This window comes from Lithobates pipiens, unplaced genomic scaffold (genome assembly GCF_037356315.1).
Source record: "Lithobates pipiens isolate NorthernLeopardFrog02 unplaced genomic scaffold, aLitPip1_a1.2 Scaffold_23, whole genome shotgun sequence".
In the NCBI taxonomy this organism is placed as follows: domain Eukaryota; kingdom Metazoa; phylum Chordata; class Amphibia; order Anura; family Ranidae; genus Lithobates; species Lithobates pipiens.
The window spans coordinates 26,156,849-26,174,310 of record NW_027507785.1 but is presented as its reverse complement, the minus strand read 5'-3'; the positions used below and the strand labels follow the sequence as shown (position 1 = coordinate 26,174,310).

General features: G+C 45.7%; 1 protein-coding gene across 1 annotated transcript in view; it reads right to left on the bottom strand.

The window, feature by feature from the left end:
- Nucleotides 1–899, bottom strand: part of CLNS1A (chloride nucleotide-sensitive channel 1A) — a 62,318-nt gene extending 61,419 nt beyond the window's left edge. Inside the window, exon 1 of the mRNA XM_077451370.1 lies at nucleotides 676–899. Coding sequence (XP_077307496.1) covers nucleotides 676–797 — 122 coding nt within the window. The 5' untranslated portion in view covers nucleotides 798–899. The remainder of the gene's footprint in view (nucleotides 1–675) is intronic.
- Nucleotides 900–17,462: the final 16,563 nt, after the last annotated feature.

Here is a 17,462-nt window from a genome sequence, read left to right as displayed (position 1 = left end):
CAAATGGATCCTTCCTGTGGCTGTGCATGGAGATGAGTGAGGGGAAGATGACCCCCAACCTGCCTCCATGACACTGGAGGGCGGAAGCGATGACAAAACATCACTTCCACCCACAGCTCTTAAAAGGGCCATTTTTTTTATTGCATTTTAGTGTAAATATGAAATCCGAGGTCTTTTTGACCCCCCAGATCTCATATATAAGAGGACCTGTCATGCTTTTTTCTGTTACAAGGGATGTTTACATTCCTTGTAATAGGAATAAAAGTGACCCCCAATTTTTATTTTTTTATTTTTAACCTCAGAAGGGCTCATACAGGTAAACTAACGCACCTGTACGTTGCCCTTTAAGAGGCGGAATGCAGGTGCGTGCGCCAAGCTCCGTGAGTCAGGTCGCATGGGAGGTGTATTGGGGGGGGGCCCTCCCTTGGGAGGCGTATTGGGGGGGCCCTCTCTTGGGAGGCGTATTGGGGTATTGGGGGGGGGGGCGTATTGGGGGGGGGGCGTATTGGGGGGGGGCCCTCCCTTGGGAGGCGTATTGGGGGGCCCCTCCCATGGGAGGTGTATTGGGGGGCCCTCATGTGGGAGGCGTATGGGATAAGAACATGTTGTATTGGGGGACCCTCATGTGGGAGCTGTAGGGCCCCCCAGACCTTGCTGTCAGCCCACCCCGCTCACCTCTCGGCTATGTAGAGCGTTCCTCTCCCCAGCTTCTCTCCGCTCATCACGGCCTCGGTCATCTCCTGCTGCCGCCTCACCCCTTCCTCGGGCGGAGGGAAATTTCTCAGCGACCCCAACATCGTCCGCAACACTCCGGACAACAAGCACCACTCTCCGCCAAGCAGGTGGCGCGCTACAAGTTTTCTGACAGCAACGAGCAACGGAAGTGACGCGACCAAGCCGCGCCAGATGTTTCGTCAGATTAGGCGACCCGTCAAAATGTCTAACGGAAGTGACATTCTGTCACCGCCATCTTGCTACTCCCTGCACTCCTCTGCAGTAAGGAAACTCTGAGAATAAGGAAAGCGGACATCTTGTTACACCCACCGGAGTTTTGCATTTCTCACTTATTTTTAACAGTAAAATTAGTTTATATAGGAAATTCAGTACTTAGAGCTCCGTATGACTGGTTAGATGTTGAATTTTAAAAGCAGCGAACTTCTGTCAGATTAGCAAACTTATGAAATGATCAAGCTTGCCGTTGCTTTTAAAATTCAACATATAGCCAGCCAGACTGAGTTCTAAGCACTGTATTTCACGATATGGACTCACTTTACTGTTAAAAAAAAGTGTAAAATGAAAAACTCCGGTGGGTGTAACAACATGTCCGTTTCCCCCTTCTCTCTGTATCCTTACTGTGGAGGAGTGCGGGGTGTAGCAAGATGGCGGCGACGAAACGTCATTTCCGTTACAAAAATTGACGGGTTGCCAAATCGACTGACTGACGTCATTGAGACGACGACGGTGTGCTGTAAGAGATTGACATTTCCAGTGTCTCTTTCAGAGCAAAGCCTTTTCATTTTTTGTGAACGTCTCTTGTCAAAGTCAAGCCAATAGGCCAAAAATAAACTAACATTTATGAGTATCTGATATTGTGGGGGCTGATTACAGCACAACAAATATGAAAAAAGGACAAAAACATATACAGTTATATAAATACACAAATGTGTATATACATTACAAAAGGCTTTCCACCTTTTCTTCAAGTCAAACCCAAACATTTTAGCGTCCTGAGACACTTGTGGGTGCCCCAAGGAGAGTAGTAATGCGCCACATTTGGCATGTCATTTTTTTTTGGTGGGGGGGAGCAGATACCCTCTTTTTAGGGGCACCCAGCTCCCACTTTCTCCCGGGGCACCGCCCCGCCGGAAAGAAGTTCACCTCTCCTCCCTCCCTCTCGGCAATCATCTGAGACACGTCACAGGTCCCAGATGATTGCCCAGCCAGTCACAGTGCGGTTTGCGCATGCGCAGTGCGTGCCCGGCTGTGAAGTCACAGCCAGGCGCCCACAGTGACAATGCCGGCACCGTAGAGAGGAAAGGGAGAGGAGCAGGGCTTTGTTCTTCCGCGTCGCTGGACCTGTGGGCAGGTGAGTGCCCAATTAATAAAAGTCAGCAGCTACACTTTTTGTAGCTGCTGACTTTTATATGGGTGGACCACCGCTGTAAAGGTGCTGCAGGAACATCTGGCAAGTACTGGCTGTGAGGTACATGTGACAACAATCTCCCGTACTCTTCATATGTCTGGGCCATGGGGTAGAAGCTGAACATGAAGAGGAACTTCATCTTTCAGCATAACAACGACCCAAAACATACATCCAAATCAACACAGGAATGGCTTCACCAGAAGAAGATTCAAGTTTTGGAATGGCCCAGCCAGAGCCCAGACCTGAATCCCATTGAAAATCTGTGGGGTAATCTGAAGAGGGCTGTGCACAGGACATGCCCTCGCAGTCTGACAGATTTGGAATGTTTTTGCAAAGAAGAGTGGGCAAATATTGCCAAGTCAAGATGTGCCATGCTGATAGACTCATACCCAAAAAGAGGGAGTGCTGTAATAAAATCAAAAGGTGCTTCAACAAAGTATTCGTTTAAGACCCGTTTCACACATAGCGTTGGCGGTAAAACTGCGCTATTTTTAGCAGTCGGATTTGCAGCGCAGTTCGGCTGCTAGCGGGGCACTTTTAACCCCTGCTAGCAGCCGAGAAAGGGTTAAAACCTCCCGCAAGGCGTTTTGTCAGTGGTATAGCCACGCTGCCTCATTGATTTCAATGGGCAGGAGCGGTGGAGGAGCGGTAAACACACCGCTCCTTCACCGCTCCAAAGAAGCTGCTGGCAGGACTTTTCCTGATGCCCTGCCAGCGCACCGATCCAGTGTGAAAGCCCTCAGGCTTTCACACTGGAGACAATGGAACAGCTGTTTGAGGGCGGATTGCAAGCGCTATTTTTAATGCTATAGCACCCTCGGTGTGAAAGGGGTCTAAGGGTGTGCACACTTATGCAACCATATTATTTTATTTTTTTTATTTTTACTTCCCTCCACCTAAAAGCTTTCAGTTTGTTGTTCACCTGAGTTGTACAGTTTTTAGGTCACATTAAAGATGAAAAAAGTTCTGAAATGATTTATCTTTGTCTCGTTTTTTTTACATCACAGAAACCTGATATTCTAATAGGGGTGTGTAGACTTTTTATACCCACTGTATACACTGCGGCAAGACGGCTCGGCTGCACAAACCGACATACCTGTATGGCGGTCTGTACATGTCATAGTTGGAGCGCACGCGCGTTCAGGGTACAGAGAGGCAATGTAATCAAGGCGGATCCCCCTGTTCTGACAGGGGACAACATGGACATAGCTCCCAACTATCCCAAATTTGGAGGAACTGTCCCTGATTTGGAGCAATGTCCCTCTGTCCCTCATTCCTCCTCATTCCTCCTCATTTTGGTCTGATCCATATACTGTAGTTGTATATAAAATGCACTTTTTATCTTTCAAAAAGTGTTTCCCAGTGCTAAACCTTTCATCTAAATTCTAAATTGCTGCATTTGTAAATTTTAAAAGCCAATATAAAGGAATAGTAGTGGTAAAAAAAAGTCCTTGTCGATTTAATTAACGTTATTTTTGTGGTTAATTCTCCTTAAGGGGGTGTGGCAGGGGGCGTGTCCTATGCCTACATACATTTGTTAGTAGGTGTCCCTCATTCCCATCTAAAAATGTTGGGAGGTATGCATGGAGATCTGCTGTTCCTAGTGATTCTGGAATAGCAATCTCTGTGTTGTCCCAGTGAGCCCATCCCCCACACAGTTAGAACACACCTAGGGAACAAGGTTAAAACCCCTTGAAAGCCCCCTAGTGTTGACCCCTTCCCTACAGTGATCACTGTATTGGTGTCCCTTGTCCCCAAAATGTGTCACTTAGTGTCAGATTTGTCCACGCAATGTCACAGTCCCGCTAAAAATCGCAGATCGCCGCCATTCACCAGTAAAAACAATAAAAAAAGTCCCTAAATCTATCCCCTATTTTGTAGACACTATGACTTTTGTGCAAACCAATCAATTTGTTGGGATTTATTGGGATTTTTGTACCAAAAATATGTAGAGGAATACATATCGGCCTAAACTGATGAAGAAATTCGATTTAAAGAAAACATATTGTATTACGTATTGTAGCAGAAATTAAATTTTTTTTTTCTAAATTGTCTCTCATTTTTGTTTATAATGCAAAAAAATATAATGCCTTTTTTTAAGCCAATTAGAGTCTCAGGTTACAATCATGTGCTTCTAAAAATAAATAAATAAATAATTGGAATTCATGCGTCCTGTGCCCTGCATGTAGATTAGGGGCCGGGAGCATGGATTAGGGAGGCAGCACCCCTGCGCCCCATGTGGGCGGGCCGCAACTGTCCAGAACCCTGCACTCTGTACATAACTCCAGAATCCTGCACCTTGTGCATAACACACTCAAGAACCCAGCACTCTGTACATAACGCACTCCAGATCCCTGCAGCTTGTGCATAACATACTCCAGAACCCTGCACAGTGTATCTAGCACTCCCCTGAACCATCCTGTGTGCACTCCTCTGTACGTAACTCCAGAACCCTGTACCTTGTGCATAACACACTCAAGAACCCTGCACTCTGTACATAACGCCCTCCAGAACCCTGCACCTTGTGCATAACACACTCCAGAGCCCTGCACTCTGTACATTAAGCACTTCAGAATCTCACACCTTGTGCATAACATACACCAGAACCCCTGCACAGTGTATCTAGCACTCTCCTGAACCCTGCACTCTGTCCATAGCGCACTCCAGAACCCTGCTACCTATGCAAAAGGCACGCAGAAACCTGCAATCTGTACCCAGTGCTCTCCTGAGCCCTGCACTTTTATAGGTACAAGGAAACCTGGGTTTTGTTTAACCACGCCCATTAAGCCCCTCCCACTGTTAAGCGTTTGGTCACACCCACTTGTGCACGTAGCATGCTGTTGATCGCTTCCTCCCTCAAGTGTCCCTCATTCTGAAGTTCAAAAGTTGGGAGGTATGCGTGCGTTTTCACCTCTTGGTTGAAATATAGTAGGGCATACATGAAGGACACTATGTGATTGTGGGGAATGGCATGTGTTTTCTATGCCAGTCTGGGGAGATGTTCGGGTATTTGAAAAAGTGTCTTAAAGAGGGAGTCCACTGGAAAAAGAAAATATTAAAAGCCAGCAGCTATAAATATTACAGCTGCTGACTTTTAATAAATGGACACTCAACTGTCCCAGGGTCCAGCGATGTCGGCACCCAAGGCCGATCGATCGCTCGGCTCTCAGCTGCTGCTGCCGCCATTCTAGGTGAGGGAATCAGGAAGTGAAGCGTTGCGGCTTCACTTCCCAGTTCCCTACTGCGCATGCGTGAGTCGCGCAGCCCAATGGCAATGGTCCGTGCTGTCTCTGGGACCCGTGTGTGTCCCAGCAGACAGCGTGGCGGGACAAGAAGAGGCATAGACTCCCGTGGGAGTCTATGCCCGGAAGTGGGTGCAATAGGGTTGCCACCTTTCGGGTTTGGAATCATGCGTCCGCGTTTCAGACCGCCTGAAACCCGGACACATTATTCCGGACCTATGGCTTCCCAGCAGGGTTGCTGGCTGCAGTTGTGTAAGCCGAGAGTGCATTTTGTTGGAAAATTTTACCGGCAAGTTGGAAAAGTTGGTCCGTTGGATATTCCAACGGAAACAGTCCGATGCAGACCACACACAGTCGGAATATCCGACAAAACGGTCCGATAGGAAACATTCCGTCGTGTGTACAAGGGCTAATAGTTTTTGTGTATTCGTTTTCACAGTTTTTTTTGGTATTCTTTTTTTGCACTTTTTTATTTTAATGGTCACGGTAATATTTATTGGTTCGATCGGACATACTCCAATCATGTGTAGCCCACTCCGACGGACAAGGTGCCACGCATGCTCACAATCAAATTCCGACACGGAAGCGCTCGCTCAGGTAAAACTACTGCTCGTAATCGATATAGCACATTCGTCACGCTGCAATGTTAAAAATTCTTTCATGAAGCGCATTCTCTTGTTCTTTACAATGCTGCAAGAATGAACTTCTTTTGATGCTCATATTCACACACACTTCTCCCAAACGTATTTCTTCAATCTTTTTTACTAATTTCAGCAATACGATATTTTAACTCGTCTCATCTACACATTTTTTTTTGTTGACAGTTGGCTCATCTTTGCATTTTTTGGGGTGTGTTTTGTGTGTCAACTTACCACAACACCATTATTATCTTTTTTGTATTTTCTTTTTCTTTTTTAATCTACGTAGGTTGTTTAGTGTTGGTGCCCCTTTGTTATTCATTTCACTTTGTATTTTTTAAATGTACCTGCGTACTCACAAATAAACTGTCCTTTTTGAAGTAAAACACATACGCAAGTATTTCTTCAAACGAAAAAAAACGTTATTTAGGTGTCAAACAACTAAAAAGAGGGAGGCAGCGCTGGAGAAACTTGTCAATTTGGCGAAGCCTTTGGCCCCCAGGGCAGACATGAACTAATTAGAAAATGCTAAATTGGTGGCCTGAGGAGTACATATCTCAGGGAGAGCAGTCTGGTCCAGAAGTCCTAGAGATCAGGAAAAGCAGATGCCACATATGTCCCCAGGATGTGGTTCTTCAAGAGGCTGCATCTTCTGTCAGACCAGACTGAACCCAGGCCATCACTCTCTCGTCTTCCTTAGGCACTTCCCACCAGGCTTCCTTCCAGGCTGTGGCTGGGATTCTGTAGTTGCGGCAGGAGGAGGAGGAGGGTGTTGGTCAACATCCTGGCTGCCACTTGCCACAGCCTCCCCCCGGCTGAGGTCTTCCTGTGTATGAAAATGGGACATAGTTTTAGTTTTTTGCTCATCAATCACACCATTTTGTGCTCATGACTGTTGCAAATTGAATGTTACCAAATAGAACAGACTATCATTCTGAGCCCAGCATTTTTCATTCTTTTACCAATCATTTTTGGTCACTACTGTCTAATGAGATGTAAACCACTTTGTTAATTCACAACTTACTAATCAATAATAACATCTAGTTATCATCACTATACCTGTCTCAAGCTGGGCCCCTCCACATGTTGTTGCCTGGAAGGCCCAGGTTGGACATCGGAAGCCTCAGCTGGGGGTGAAGGAAGCCTTGAAGGAAGACTGGAGAGTGGTGGCCTGGGTTCCCCCTGGTCTGCCTGAAAATGCAGCCTCTCGTAGTACATCATCCTGGGGATATAAATGGCATCTGGATCTCCTGATCTCAGGGAATCCTGGAACTTCTTGCGCTCCCTGAGATAAGTACACCTCAGGGCACCAATTTTGGCCATCACATAGGTCATGTCTGCCGTGGGGAGCATGATCTTAACCAAACCAAGCACTTTCTCCAGCGCTGCCTTCCTCTTTCTTGGGTCCTTAGAAAGGGGGTTTTTCATTTGCCACAGGCAGGGCAGCTCCCTGAGCAGATCAATGATCATTTCTAGAAAATCAGGTTCCTTGAAGGGATCCATCTTGTCTGCAAGACACAACACAAGACAAAACCTAATAATATGAGGCTAAACTCTCTATAATCTTGTGCCAATAGGCCTCAATCTAGAAGCAGTATAGGCTAGTGATGTACCAAGTTAAAATTGTACCTTTGTTTGAAAGATCAGAGTTTCAGTTCCTCCTTCCTCTACTCACAGATCGTAAGTACGACACACGCGTGTTGCGTTTTATATACAGTGCGCATGCGTGAAACTCCACCCGCCCCTGACGTTCTTTTTAGACTATTCCCCGCCCCTTTGCTTTCGGCGCAGTGGAAAGAGCACATGGCGAAGAGAACACAGGTGCGCAATCAGAGTTCCACTAACGAGGAGGAGGGTGAGGAAAGCCCGGAGCCTGAAACGTCCCGATCCTGGAAGAGAAGATTTAAGGCCCCAAATATGTTTTTTGGAGAGATGTTGGAGATGGTGGACATATTGAAGAGGACCGACTATGATGGGAAGTATGGACCTTACCCAAACCCAAATATCAGAAAGGCCAAGATCATGACTAAAGTTGTGAAGAGTCTTCAGAAGAATTTTGGGGTACCACAATCCAAGGATCAACTGAGAAAACGCTGGTCAGACCTGAAACTGAGGGAGCACGATCAGTACAGAAGGATCAAGCGTATTCTTCAAAAAAGTAAGTAGTTGTCGTGTGTTCATATGATTATTCTTGCTTGCATACTGCTCCATGTGCTTTGATTTCATGTTGTACAGTTTAAAATGGCCACTTTCAAGTTCATGGGTTCATTCGTTCGTAAGAAACATCGTTCTGCAGGTAAGAATTCCAGCTTAACAAAGTGTCCACAATAATGTTCTCACCTTTGAACTCGGCCAAAAAACACAATTGTACCACACTTCCAAGCAATGTTTCATATTCCTATTTCTGCCCTCTGTGTGCTAAGTATTCCTTTTTTACATTCTCATAGGGGAGAGAAGACACGGGAAGTCTGAGGACACCAGGGACCCCACCCCTCCCAAAGAAGGCGAAATTCCAACACCAGAAGCACAGGAGCAGGAGGAAGGAGAGATCGTTGAAGTTGGACAAATTGTCACCACAACAGGTGAGTGTCGGAGACCACAGCTTCCGGTAAGCTCATCAATGTATGTCGGCATATTTATAATACATGGTGTGTTTTTTTGCTTTTTTTTGTAGGTGATGTGGAAGAAGAATCACATTTTACCAGTGAAAGTGCCCAGATCCTGATTGGGGAGATAATGGGGTGCAATCGGGATTTAGAAAATATACAGCAAAACATCAATGATGTTCAAAATAAAATGAAGAACATCATTGATGTTTTGGGGAGAGTGTGAAACACCCCAAACTAGCTAGGGTTTTCTTTTTTTGTTTTGAAACAACAACTTTTGTATTTTTCAAATTTTCCTAATTTGGAAGATGCACAGAGTGTGTCAACATGCGCTATCTCCCATCATGGGAGATCAATGTACGTGTTTTGTGGAAAGTGGCTGAGTTGAAGGGGTTGCAGCCCCAAAACATCTACATTGATCCCCCATGATGGGAGATAGCACATGTTGACACACTGTGTGCATGAATGAATGAATGAATGAATGAAATATTTGTATAGCGCACAATGCGAACTGAATCGCCTCTAGGCATCTTACAAATTTGTCTTTTCCAGGGGTGACACCCCATGTGATGAAGGCAATATCAGCCCAGTTTGTACATACTCATGTCTGATATTGTCTTCACTTTTTAAAGTTGAACTTTGTAAGTTCCTGTGTTCTGTATGTTACGCATTGATACATGCCTGTTTACACAAAAACACCAAGTTACCCAAAAATGACCTTAAATAATGTTTTTGATACACCCAATATGTTGGTTTGTTGTAAAACCCTTTTCTAAACGCACATGTGAATGTGCTTTGATTAAAAAGTTAAATTATCAACTATGTGTGGCTTCCTTTTTCAATGCGCAAAAGCAGTATTTGGAGTAAAATTGTTGTTTTCGGTGACAATGGGTGTTATTTACTAAAGGCAACTCCACTTTGCACTCCAAGTGCAGTTTCAGGTGCACTTTTTCAGTGCACTTGTAGTGCATAGTGGATGTGCCTTTAGTAAATAACACCCACAGTGGTGTGTTAATTTCCCCAATCACACCATTTTCATGACCCCACATATTTCTGCCATGGTGCTGAAAATTAGCAAGATTTTGGTCAGTAATGCACTACATACATTAGTTAACAAAAACAAGGTATGTGTGTGTAGCAGCCCCACAACATAATAAGATTATCTGAAGAAGAGACTGTCACCTTGGGTTTGCACTTTTGTAGAAAAAGGCACAACAACAAAAATCAAAAATGTACCTAGGAGACACCTAAAACCAAGCCAAGCAGTAAATGAAAACAAAGATTATTGTAGTTTCAAAGAAAAATTTATTAACAGACAGCCTCTCAGACATTGTCTGGCATATCAATGGCCCCCCTACCCACAAAGTACTCCATGTATTGGGTTCGGACCTCACGGGTGCTTTGAGGGGGCAAGCCAGGACGAGCAGCTTCAAGGAACGTGAGGTTCTCATTTTCAAGCAAGTCTGCATCTTGGCCAACTGAGACCACATAGTTAGCTGAATGTCTTTTTAAGAAATTGTGCAGAACACAGCAGGCAAGCACTATGTGATTTATTTTATATTCCGCTATGTGGATAGGCGTTAAAAAAAGGCGGAACCAGCTGGCCAGTATTCCAAAAGTGTTCTCCACCACTCTTCTGGCTCTGGCCAGCCGGAAATTAAAAATCCTCTGGTCCGGGGTGAGGGTCCTCATCGGGAAAGGCCGCTTTAGATGGTTTGCCAGGGCAAACGCCTCATTCGCGACGAAGAGGAACGGGAGTCCTTCCTGATTCTCCTCTGGGGGTGGCAAGCCCAGACTGCCACTCTGGAGACGCCAGTAGAATTCTGTCCGTGCGAACACTCCACCATCCGACATCCAGCCATTTTGCCCCACGTCCACATACAAGAAGTCATAGGTCGCAGACACCACTGCCAACATCACAATACTATGAAACCCCTTGTAGTTAAAATAGTACGACCCCGAGTTGGGGGGTGGGATGATGCGGACGTGTTTCCCATCAATTGCACCTCCACAATTGGGAAAGTCCCAACGACTGGCAAAGTGGGAGGCCTTAGTCTGCCATTCCTGTGGCATTGAAGGAAACTGTGGAGTGAAACAAGACAAAAAATTAGTAATTTTGCACATCAACATTGCAAGCAGATTAGACACCAACATTTTTGGCCAAGATCAGTATAACATTTTGGGAAATGAGTATTTAAAGCCTAAAGTATAAGGTCCCCTTATCAGAGTCAGAGTTTCCTAGGGAATGAGGAAAGAAATGCAAGACATTAGCAATCATTAAATACATAGAATGTGATGTTGAAGGATAAAACTTACCTTCATATAGTCCTTCTGCAGGACCTGAATGATGGCAGAACAGGTCTCTGGAATAATGATCCCCAGAGCCTGGAGGGAGATGCCTGTGGAGAACTTGAGGTCTTGAAGGCTTCTCCCAGTTGCCAAGTAGCGCAACGTGGCAATGAGCCTCTGTTCCGGAGTGATGGCTTGCCGCATGCACGTATCCTGCCTGCTGATATAAGAGGACAGCAAAGCCAGCAGACGGAGAAAAACGGGGTCCGTCATCCAGAGATAATTCCTGAAATCATCAGGATTATTCTCCAGGATCTCACGGAGCAAAGGCATGTGCGAGAACTGGTCACGCTGGCGCAACCAATTCTTGGTCCACAAACGCCTCCTCTCCCTGTTCATGGACCGGGCTTGTGTCAAAGTAACAACCCCAACACAAAGCCCCTGCACAGCACAAATTCTACGACGAGTACGTAGACAAAACATGGTTTGAAAACGGTCGGCTGGTCAGAACGGACAACAGAAAGCACTGATAAACAGCAATGCCTGAAAGAACGACCTGAATAGCAGAAGCAAGCAGACAATAAGCAATGCAAATCAAAGCGTACTATACCAAGATATAGTCCACAATGAGAAACTAATGCTTACTGACTACACGCACTGATAATCAGATACGCAAAGACAAGAGCAGTAGCGAACTGAATCACAAATCTGAAAAGCGTGAATCGTCTCTCACCAAACTTCTACTAACACGTGATAGACACGAGATCAGCAGAAGGAGCCCAAAGGGTGCCGGACGTGGAGCTGAACTTCCTTTTTCTAGTGCCGCCATACGTGGCTTACGTCACCCCGTTCTTGGCAACCGGAAATTCCGACAACTGAGTCCGACCGTGTGCATGCAACATCACTTTCGGACCTCTTCCGGAATTAATCCGTCGGAATAACTCCGACGGATTTGGTTGTCGGAATCTCCGACCATGTGTACAAGGGTTTAAAGTGGTTCTGCACCTAAAATAAAAATATTAAAAGCCAGCAGCTACTAATATTGCAGCTGCTGACTTTTAATAAATTGACACTTACCTGTCCCAGGGTCCAGCGATGTCGGCGGCAGATGACGAGCGATCGCTCGTCTCGCTGCTGTCCCCGCCGCCATCCTCTGTCAGGGAATCGGGAAGTGAAGCATTACAGCTTCACTGCCCGGTTCCCTACTGCGCATGCGCGAGTCGTGCTGCGCGTCTCTTATGGTCCCCCGCTGTGTCTCTGGGAACTGTGTGTTTCCCAGAACACAACGGGGGGCGTCTGCGGGGGTCTGCGGCGGTCTGGCCGGAAGTGGGTGCAGTTACCTGGATTATCCAGGTAACTGCACCCCCCCTCCCCCCTGAAAGGTGCCGATTGTGGCACCGGAGGGGGGGAGGGATCAGATTAGCGGAACTTCCCCTTTAGGGTGAAGAACCGCTTTAAAGATGAATCAAAAAAATATAAATTCAAGTGTCCATATATAAATTAATACAAAAAATATGTAAAATGTCCAGTGTATGTGTAGTAATAACTGAAACTTGATTGTTCAATCAAATTGTATTTGACCAGGTGGACCCGTCACCTCTAAACACCACTATTAGATGGAGGCTTACCAGATCCCCATGATCAATGAATCTTTTCCAGCCCACCAACTCTGGTGGCCTGTTCTCCAAAACAGTATCTTCTTCCCATTTTGCCATAAAGAGGTTGGCCATACTGGGAGCAAATTTAGCTCCCATGGCCACCCCCTTTATTTGCAAGAAAATGGCTCCCTCACACCAAAAATGGTTATGCGTCATAGCAAAGTCAAGCAATTCTAAAATAAAATTACGCTGGGTAACTGAGATGGTATTATCCTGAGCTAAAAAATGTTGTACTGTGTCATAACCCAATTGATGGGGAATGGCCGTGTACAAAGAGGCAACGTCTGCCCTAACCAATAGGTAATTTCCATTCCAAGGATTGTAAAACATTAATGACATGTATAGTGTCCCTCAAAAAAGAACCCCTGATGACGTCAGACCTTTGACGAAACGATCGTCGGGTAGCAAACTCATGTTGAGGAGTTTTTTTTATTTTTGTTTATTTTTGCTAGCATTTCTGTTTGTTTTTAAATGGCACTTGTACATTTTTCCTGTGACTCGGTGGAGTCGTTTTATGTGCGCTTGAGCATTTGGCTCTAATAAATTTTTGTTGAAACCATATCACACGATTTGGTGCATTTTTGTTTTTTTATGGTGATACTTCGTTTGGAGGCCTGCTGAGAGCAGTCGTGCAAATCCGAAGGTTGCGAGACATCCGAAAAATCGGGATAATCTCCGGCATCTGGGTATCTGGACATCTATGGGACCTGGGATCGAATTCGTGCAGTTTGACCTCCCCTAATAGGGGGGTCACTGGGGATCTGGTAAGCCTCCATCTAATAGTGGTGTTTAGAGGTGACGGGTCCACGTGGTCAAATACAATTTGATTGAACAATCAAGTTTCAGTTATTACTACACATACACTGGACATTTTACATATTTTTTTTATTAATTTATATATGGACACTTGAATTTATATTTTTTTGATTCATCTTTAATAGTTTTTGTGTATTCGTTTTCACTGTTTTTTTGGCATTCTTTTTTGCACTTTTTTATTTTAATGGTCACAGTAATATTTATTGGTTAAGCGCTGCACTTTTTTATTTTATATTTTTTTGTGCCTAGTATCTTGGTTATGGTGTTCAGCTGCTGATTTCTTTATTGTTTTTTACTAAGCGCAAATTTTTTCTATTTTTTTGTTTAGTGCCTATATAGTACCTGAAAAAAACGTCTCCTTTCACTCCAGTGTGAAAGGCCGAGGGCTTTCACACTGGAGCGGTGCGCGGTCAGGTTGTCATAAAAAGTCCTGCCAGAAGCTTCTCTGGAGCTGTGAACTCTACAGCGATACCGCTGGAAAAAGACTCCGCTCCGGCAGTGTTTTGCGGGCAGATTTTACACCTTTTTGGGCCGCTAGCGGGAGGGTTAGAACCTCCGCCCGCTAGCGGCCGAATAGTGCTGCTAAAACAACGGTAAAGTTTACAGCCGAGGCCCCCTGCAGCTCGGTGTGAAAGGGCTCTTATTTTTACACAAGTTGTCACTTAACCACTTAAGCCCCGAACCAATTTGCAGCCAAAGGACCAAGTCCCTTTTTGCGATTCGGCACTGCATCGCTTTAACTGACAATTGCGTGGTCGTGCGACGTGGCTCCCAAACAAACTTGGTGTCCTCTTTTTCCCGCAAATAGAGCTTTCTTTTGGTGGTATTTGATCACCTCTGCGGTTTTTATTTTTTGCGCTATATACAAAAATAGAGTGACAATTTTGAAAAAAATGCAATATTTTTTACTTTTTGCTTTAATAAATATCCCCAAAAAATATGTAAAAAATTTATTTTTTCTCATTTTAGGCCGATACGTATGCTTCTACATATTTTTGGTAAAAAAAAAAAAAAATCGCAATTAGCGATTATTGATTGGTTTGCGCAAAAGTTTAATGATTTTTTTTTACTAGTAATGGCGGCGATCAGCAATTTTTATTGTGACTGTGACATTATTGCGGACACATCGGACATTTTTGACACATTTTTTGGGACCATTGTCATTTATACAGCAATCAGTGTTATACAAATGCACTGATTTCTGTGTAAATGACACTGGCAGTGAAGGGGTTAACCACTAGGTGGCAGTGTAGGGGTTAAGTGTGTCCTGGGGCGTGTTGCTAACTGTGGGGGGCATGGCTGTGTTTTATACATCACTGATCTCTGCTCCAATCACAGGGAGCAGAGATCAGTGACACTGTTGCTAGGCAGAACGGGGAGATGCTTGTTTACTTTAGCATCTCCCTGTTCTTCCTCCCCGTGAGACGATCGCGGGTATACCCACGGCAATTGAGTCCGTGGGACCAGCGACTGGACTCACGGAGGTCCCGACTGGCGCGCGTACGGGATGGCATGGCGGAAAATTTAAAGGGACGTACCATGTATGCCCATTTGCCTGTCCGTGCCATTCTGCCGACCTAAACATTACAGGCTAGGGTCTCTAAAATAATATAGCCAGTTTCCTGACTAATATCTTTCGAGACCCCCTGTGAATGTGTGCCCTAGACTGTGCCATGCTGTACCCTATACTAATACTCCACTAGAGTATGGCAGCAACAGAAACAGCCCTGGATGCAAAGACCAGGTTGGCCAGGATAGGAGGGACAGTAAAAGCGGGTGCCACACCTATATCCGCGTCTACTACAGACACGTTTTTTTTGGGGCGTTCTTTGGGTGGGCATACCAGGGAGGACATCTGGAAAATGACTCTCATGCAGCTGGCTCACTGCATCTGGATTGTGAATTTGGGCCACAGTCAGTGGCGACTGGTCTATTAGGACAGCCTGGGCGCCGCCCCCTCTCTCCTCGCCACCTCCTATATGAGTAATGGATAGGTTGATGCATTGTATCGATCTATGCATGGCCGCCACTTTCGGGGTCACCGGGCACATGAATTACAGCGGCCAAGTTTTCTTTTGAAGTACCTTATTAGATCAATAGGCTCCAATAGCCTTCAAAATAGGGTGGGCTCGGGACGCTGAGGAATTGTCCAGAGCCCACCCAGGTGTGTTGCAACAACCAATAAATATTCGCTGTTTCAACACTGATCCATCTCTCGGCCAATTGGGAAGCGGCACTGATACCCATCACCATACGCACAGTGGAGGCGAGGACTGGAGAAGAAGAGTCGCCTGGTCCCCACCGATGCCTGGATGCCCAGTCCCCACTGCCGCTCCATGGATACCCGATCCCCACCGCCATTCCATGGATGCCCGATCCCCGCCGTCGCTCCAAGGATGCCCGATCCCTGCAGCCTAGATGGGGTAAGTGCCGAAGGACTGACCAGAGAACAACTGGAGAGGGGGGGGGGGTTTGGTTGTTTGCTGCCCCACCCAAATAAAAGAACACCAGCCGCCACTGGCCACAGCACCTTCTGGAAACAAAAGGGCTTTTAAAAGGGAAATTAAGTATGGTGCCATTGTCTGGTCATTGAAGTCCACCCCTCCCATGTTAAGGTTGTATTCGTGGACACAGAGGGGGCTTTTCAACAACACAGTTGCCATTGCAGTTTGGACTGTCATATCTGCCTGAATGGAAGACAGGACTAAAACATCCCATTTGTCCTTCCACTTCACTACAAGCAATTTACTACTTTCCAAGTAGGCTCTCTTCCCCCAGTCTAAGCCCCTGTACACACGGTCGGAGATTTCCACAACCAAATCCGTCGGATTTTGCCCGTCGGATTTTGTCCGTCGGATCTTGTCCGAAACTGTTGCATACACACGGTCGGACAAAGTTGGCGAAAAATCCGATCTTTCAGAACGTGTTGACGTAATTTCGTTACGATGGGACTACATTCAGGCTAGTAGCCAATAGCTTTGATGTAGGAATTTGATCTGAGCATGCATGGCACTTGGTCCGATCAAAATTCTCTACACATGATCGGAGTATGTCCGATCGGCCCAGTTGGTCGGGAAATATTTCCAACATGTTGGAAAATTGGGTCCGACGGATATTCCGACGGAATCAGTCCGATGCATACCACACACAGTCGGATTATCCAACGACACGGTCCGATAGGACACATTCCGACAGATTCTCCGACCGTGTGTACAAGGGCTAAGTTGGGTATTTACAAGCCATTGGGTGAAGCCCCGGGATTAGGTTGCACGGTGCCGCAGAAACCAATTCCAAATTCAAAAAGGTGTCTAAACAGTGGCACACTTGTATAAAAATTATCCACGTACAAGTGGTAAAAATTCAGAAACCGAGATACAGAGTATTGTCAAAAATATTGGGACACCTGCCTTTACATGCACATGAACTTTAATGGCATCCCAGTCTAAGTCTGTAGGGTTCAATATTGCATTGGCCCACCCTTTGCAGCTATAACAGTTTCAACTCTTCTGCAAAAGCTGTCCACAAGGTTTAGGAGTGTGTCTATCAGTGGCGGCTGGTGCTCAACATTTTTGGGGGGGCGCAAACGAACTGAAATTATTTGAAAAAAAACATCAATTGCAGCCACTGTGACCATCATATGCAGCCTCTGTGCCCATCATATGCAGCCATTGTGCCCATAATATGCAACCTCTGTGTCCATCATATGCAACCTCTGTGTCCATCATATGCAGCCTCTGTGCCCATCATATGCAGCTTCTGTGCCCATCACATGCAGCTTCTGTTCCCAGCATATGCAGCTTCTGTGCCCATCATATGCAGCTTCTGTTCCCAGCATATGCAGCTTCTGTGCCCATCATATGCAGCTTCTGTGCCCACCATATGCAGCTTTTGTGCTCACCATATGCAGCTTCAGTGCCCATTAAATGCAGCCTATGTGCACATCATATGCAGCCTCTGTGCCCATCATATGCAGCTTTTGTGCTCATCATATGCAGCTTCTGTGCCCACCATATGCAGCTTTGTGCCCATAATATGCCGCTTGCCTGCCATCAGACCGACACTTACCCCAT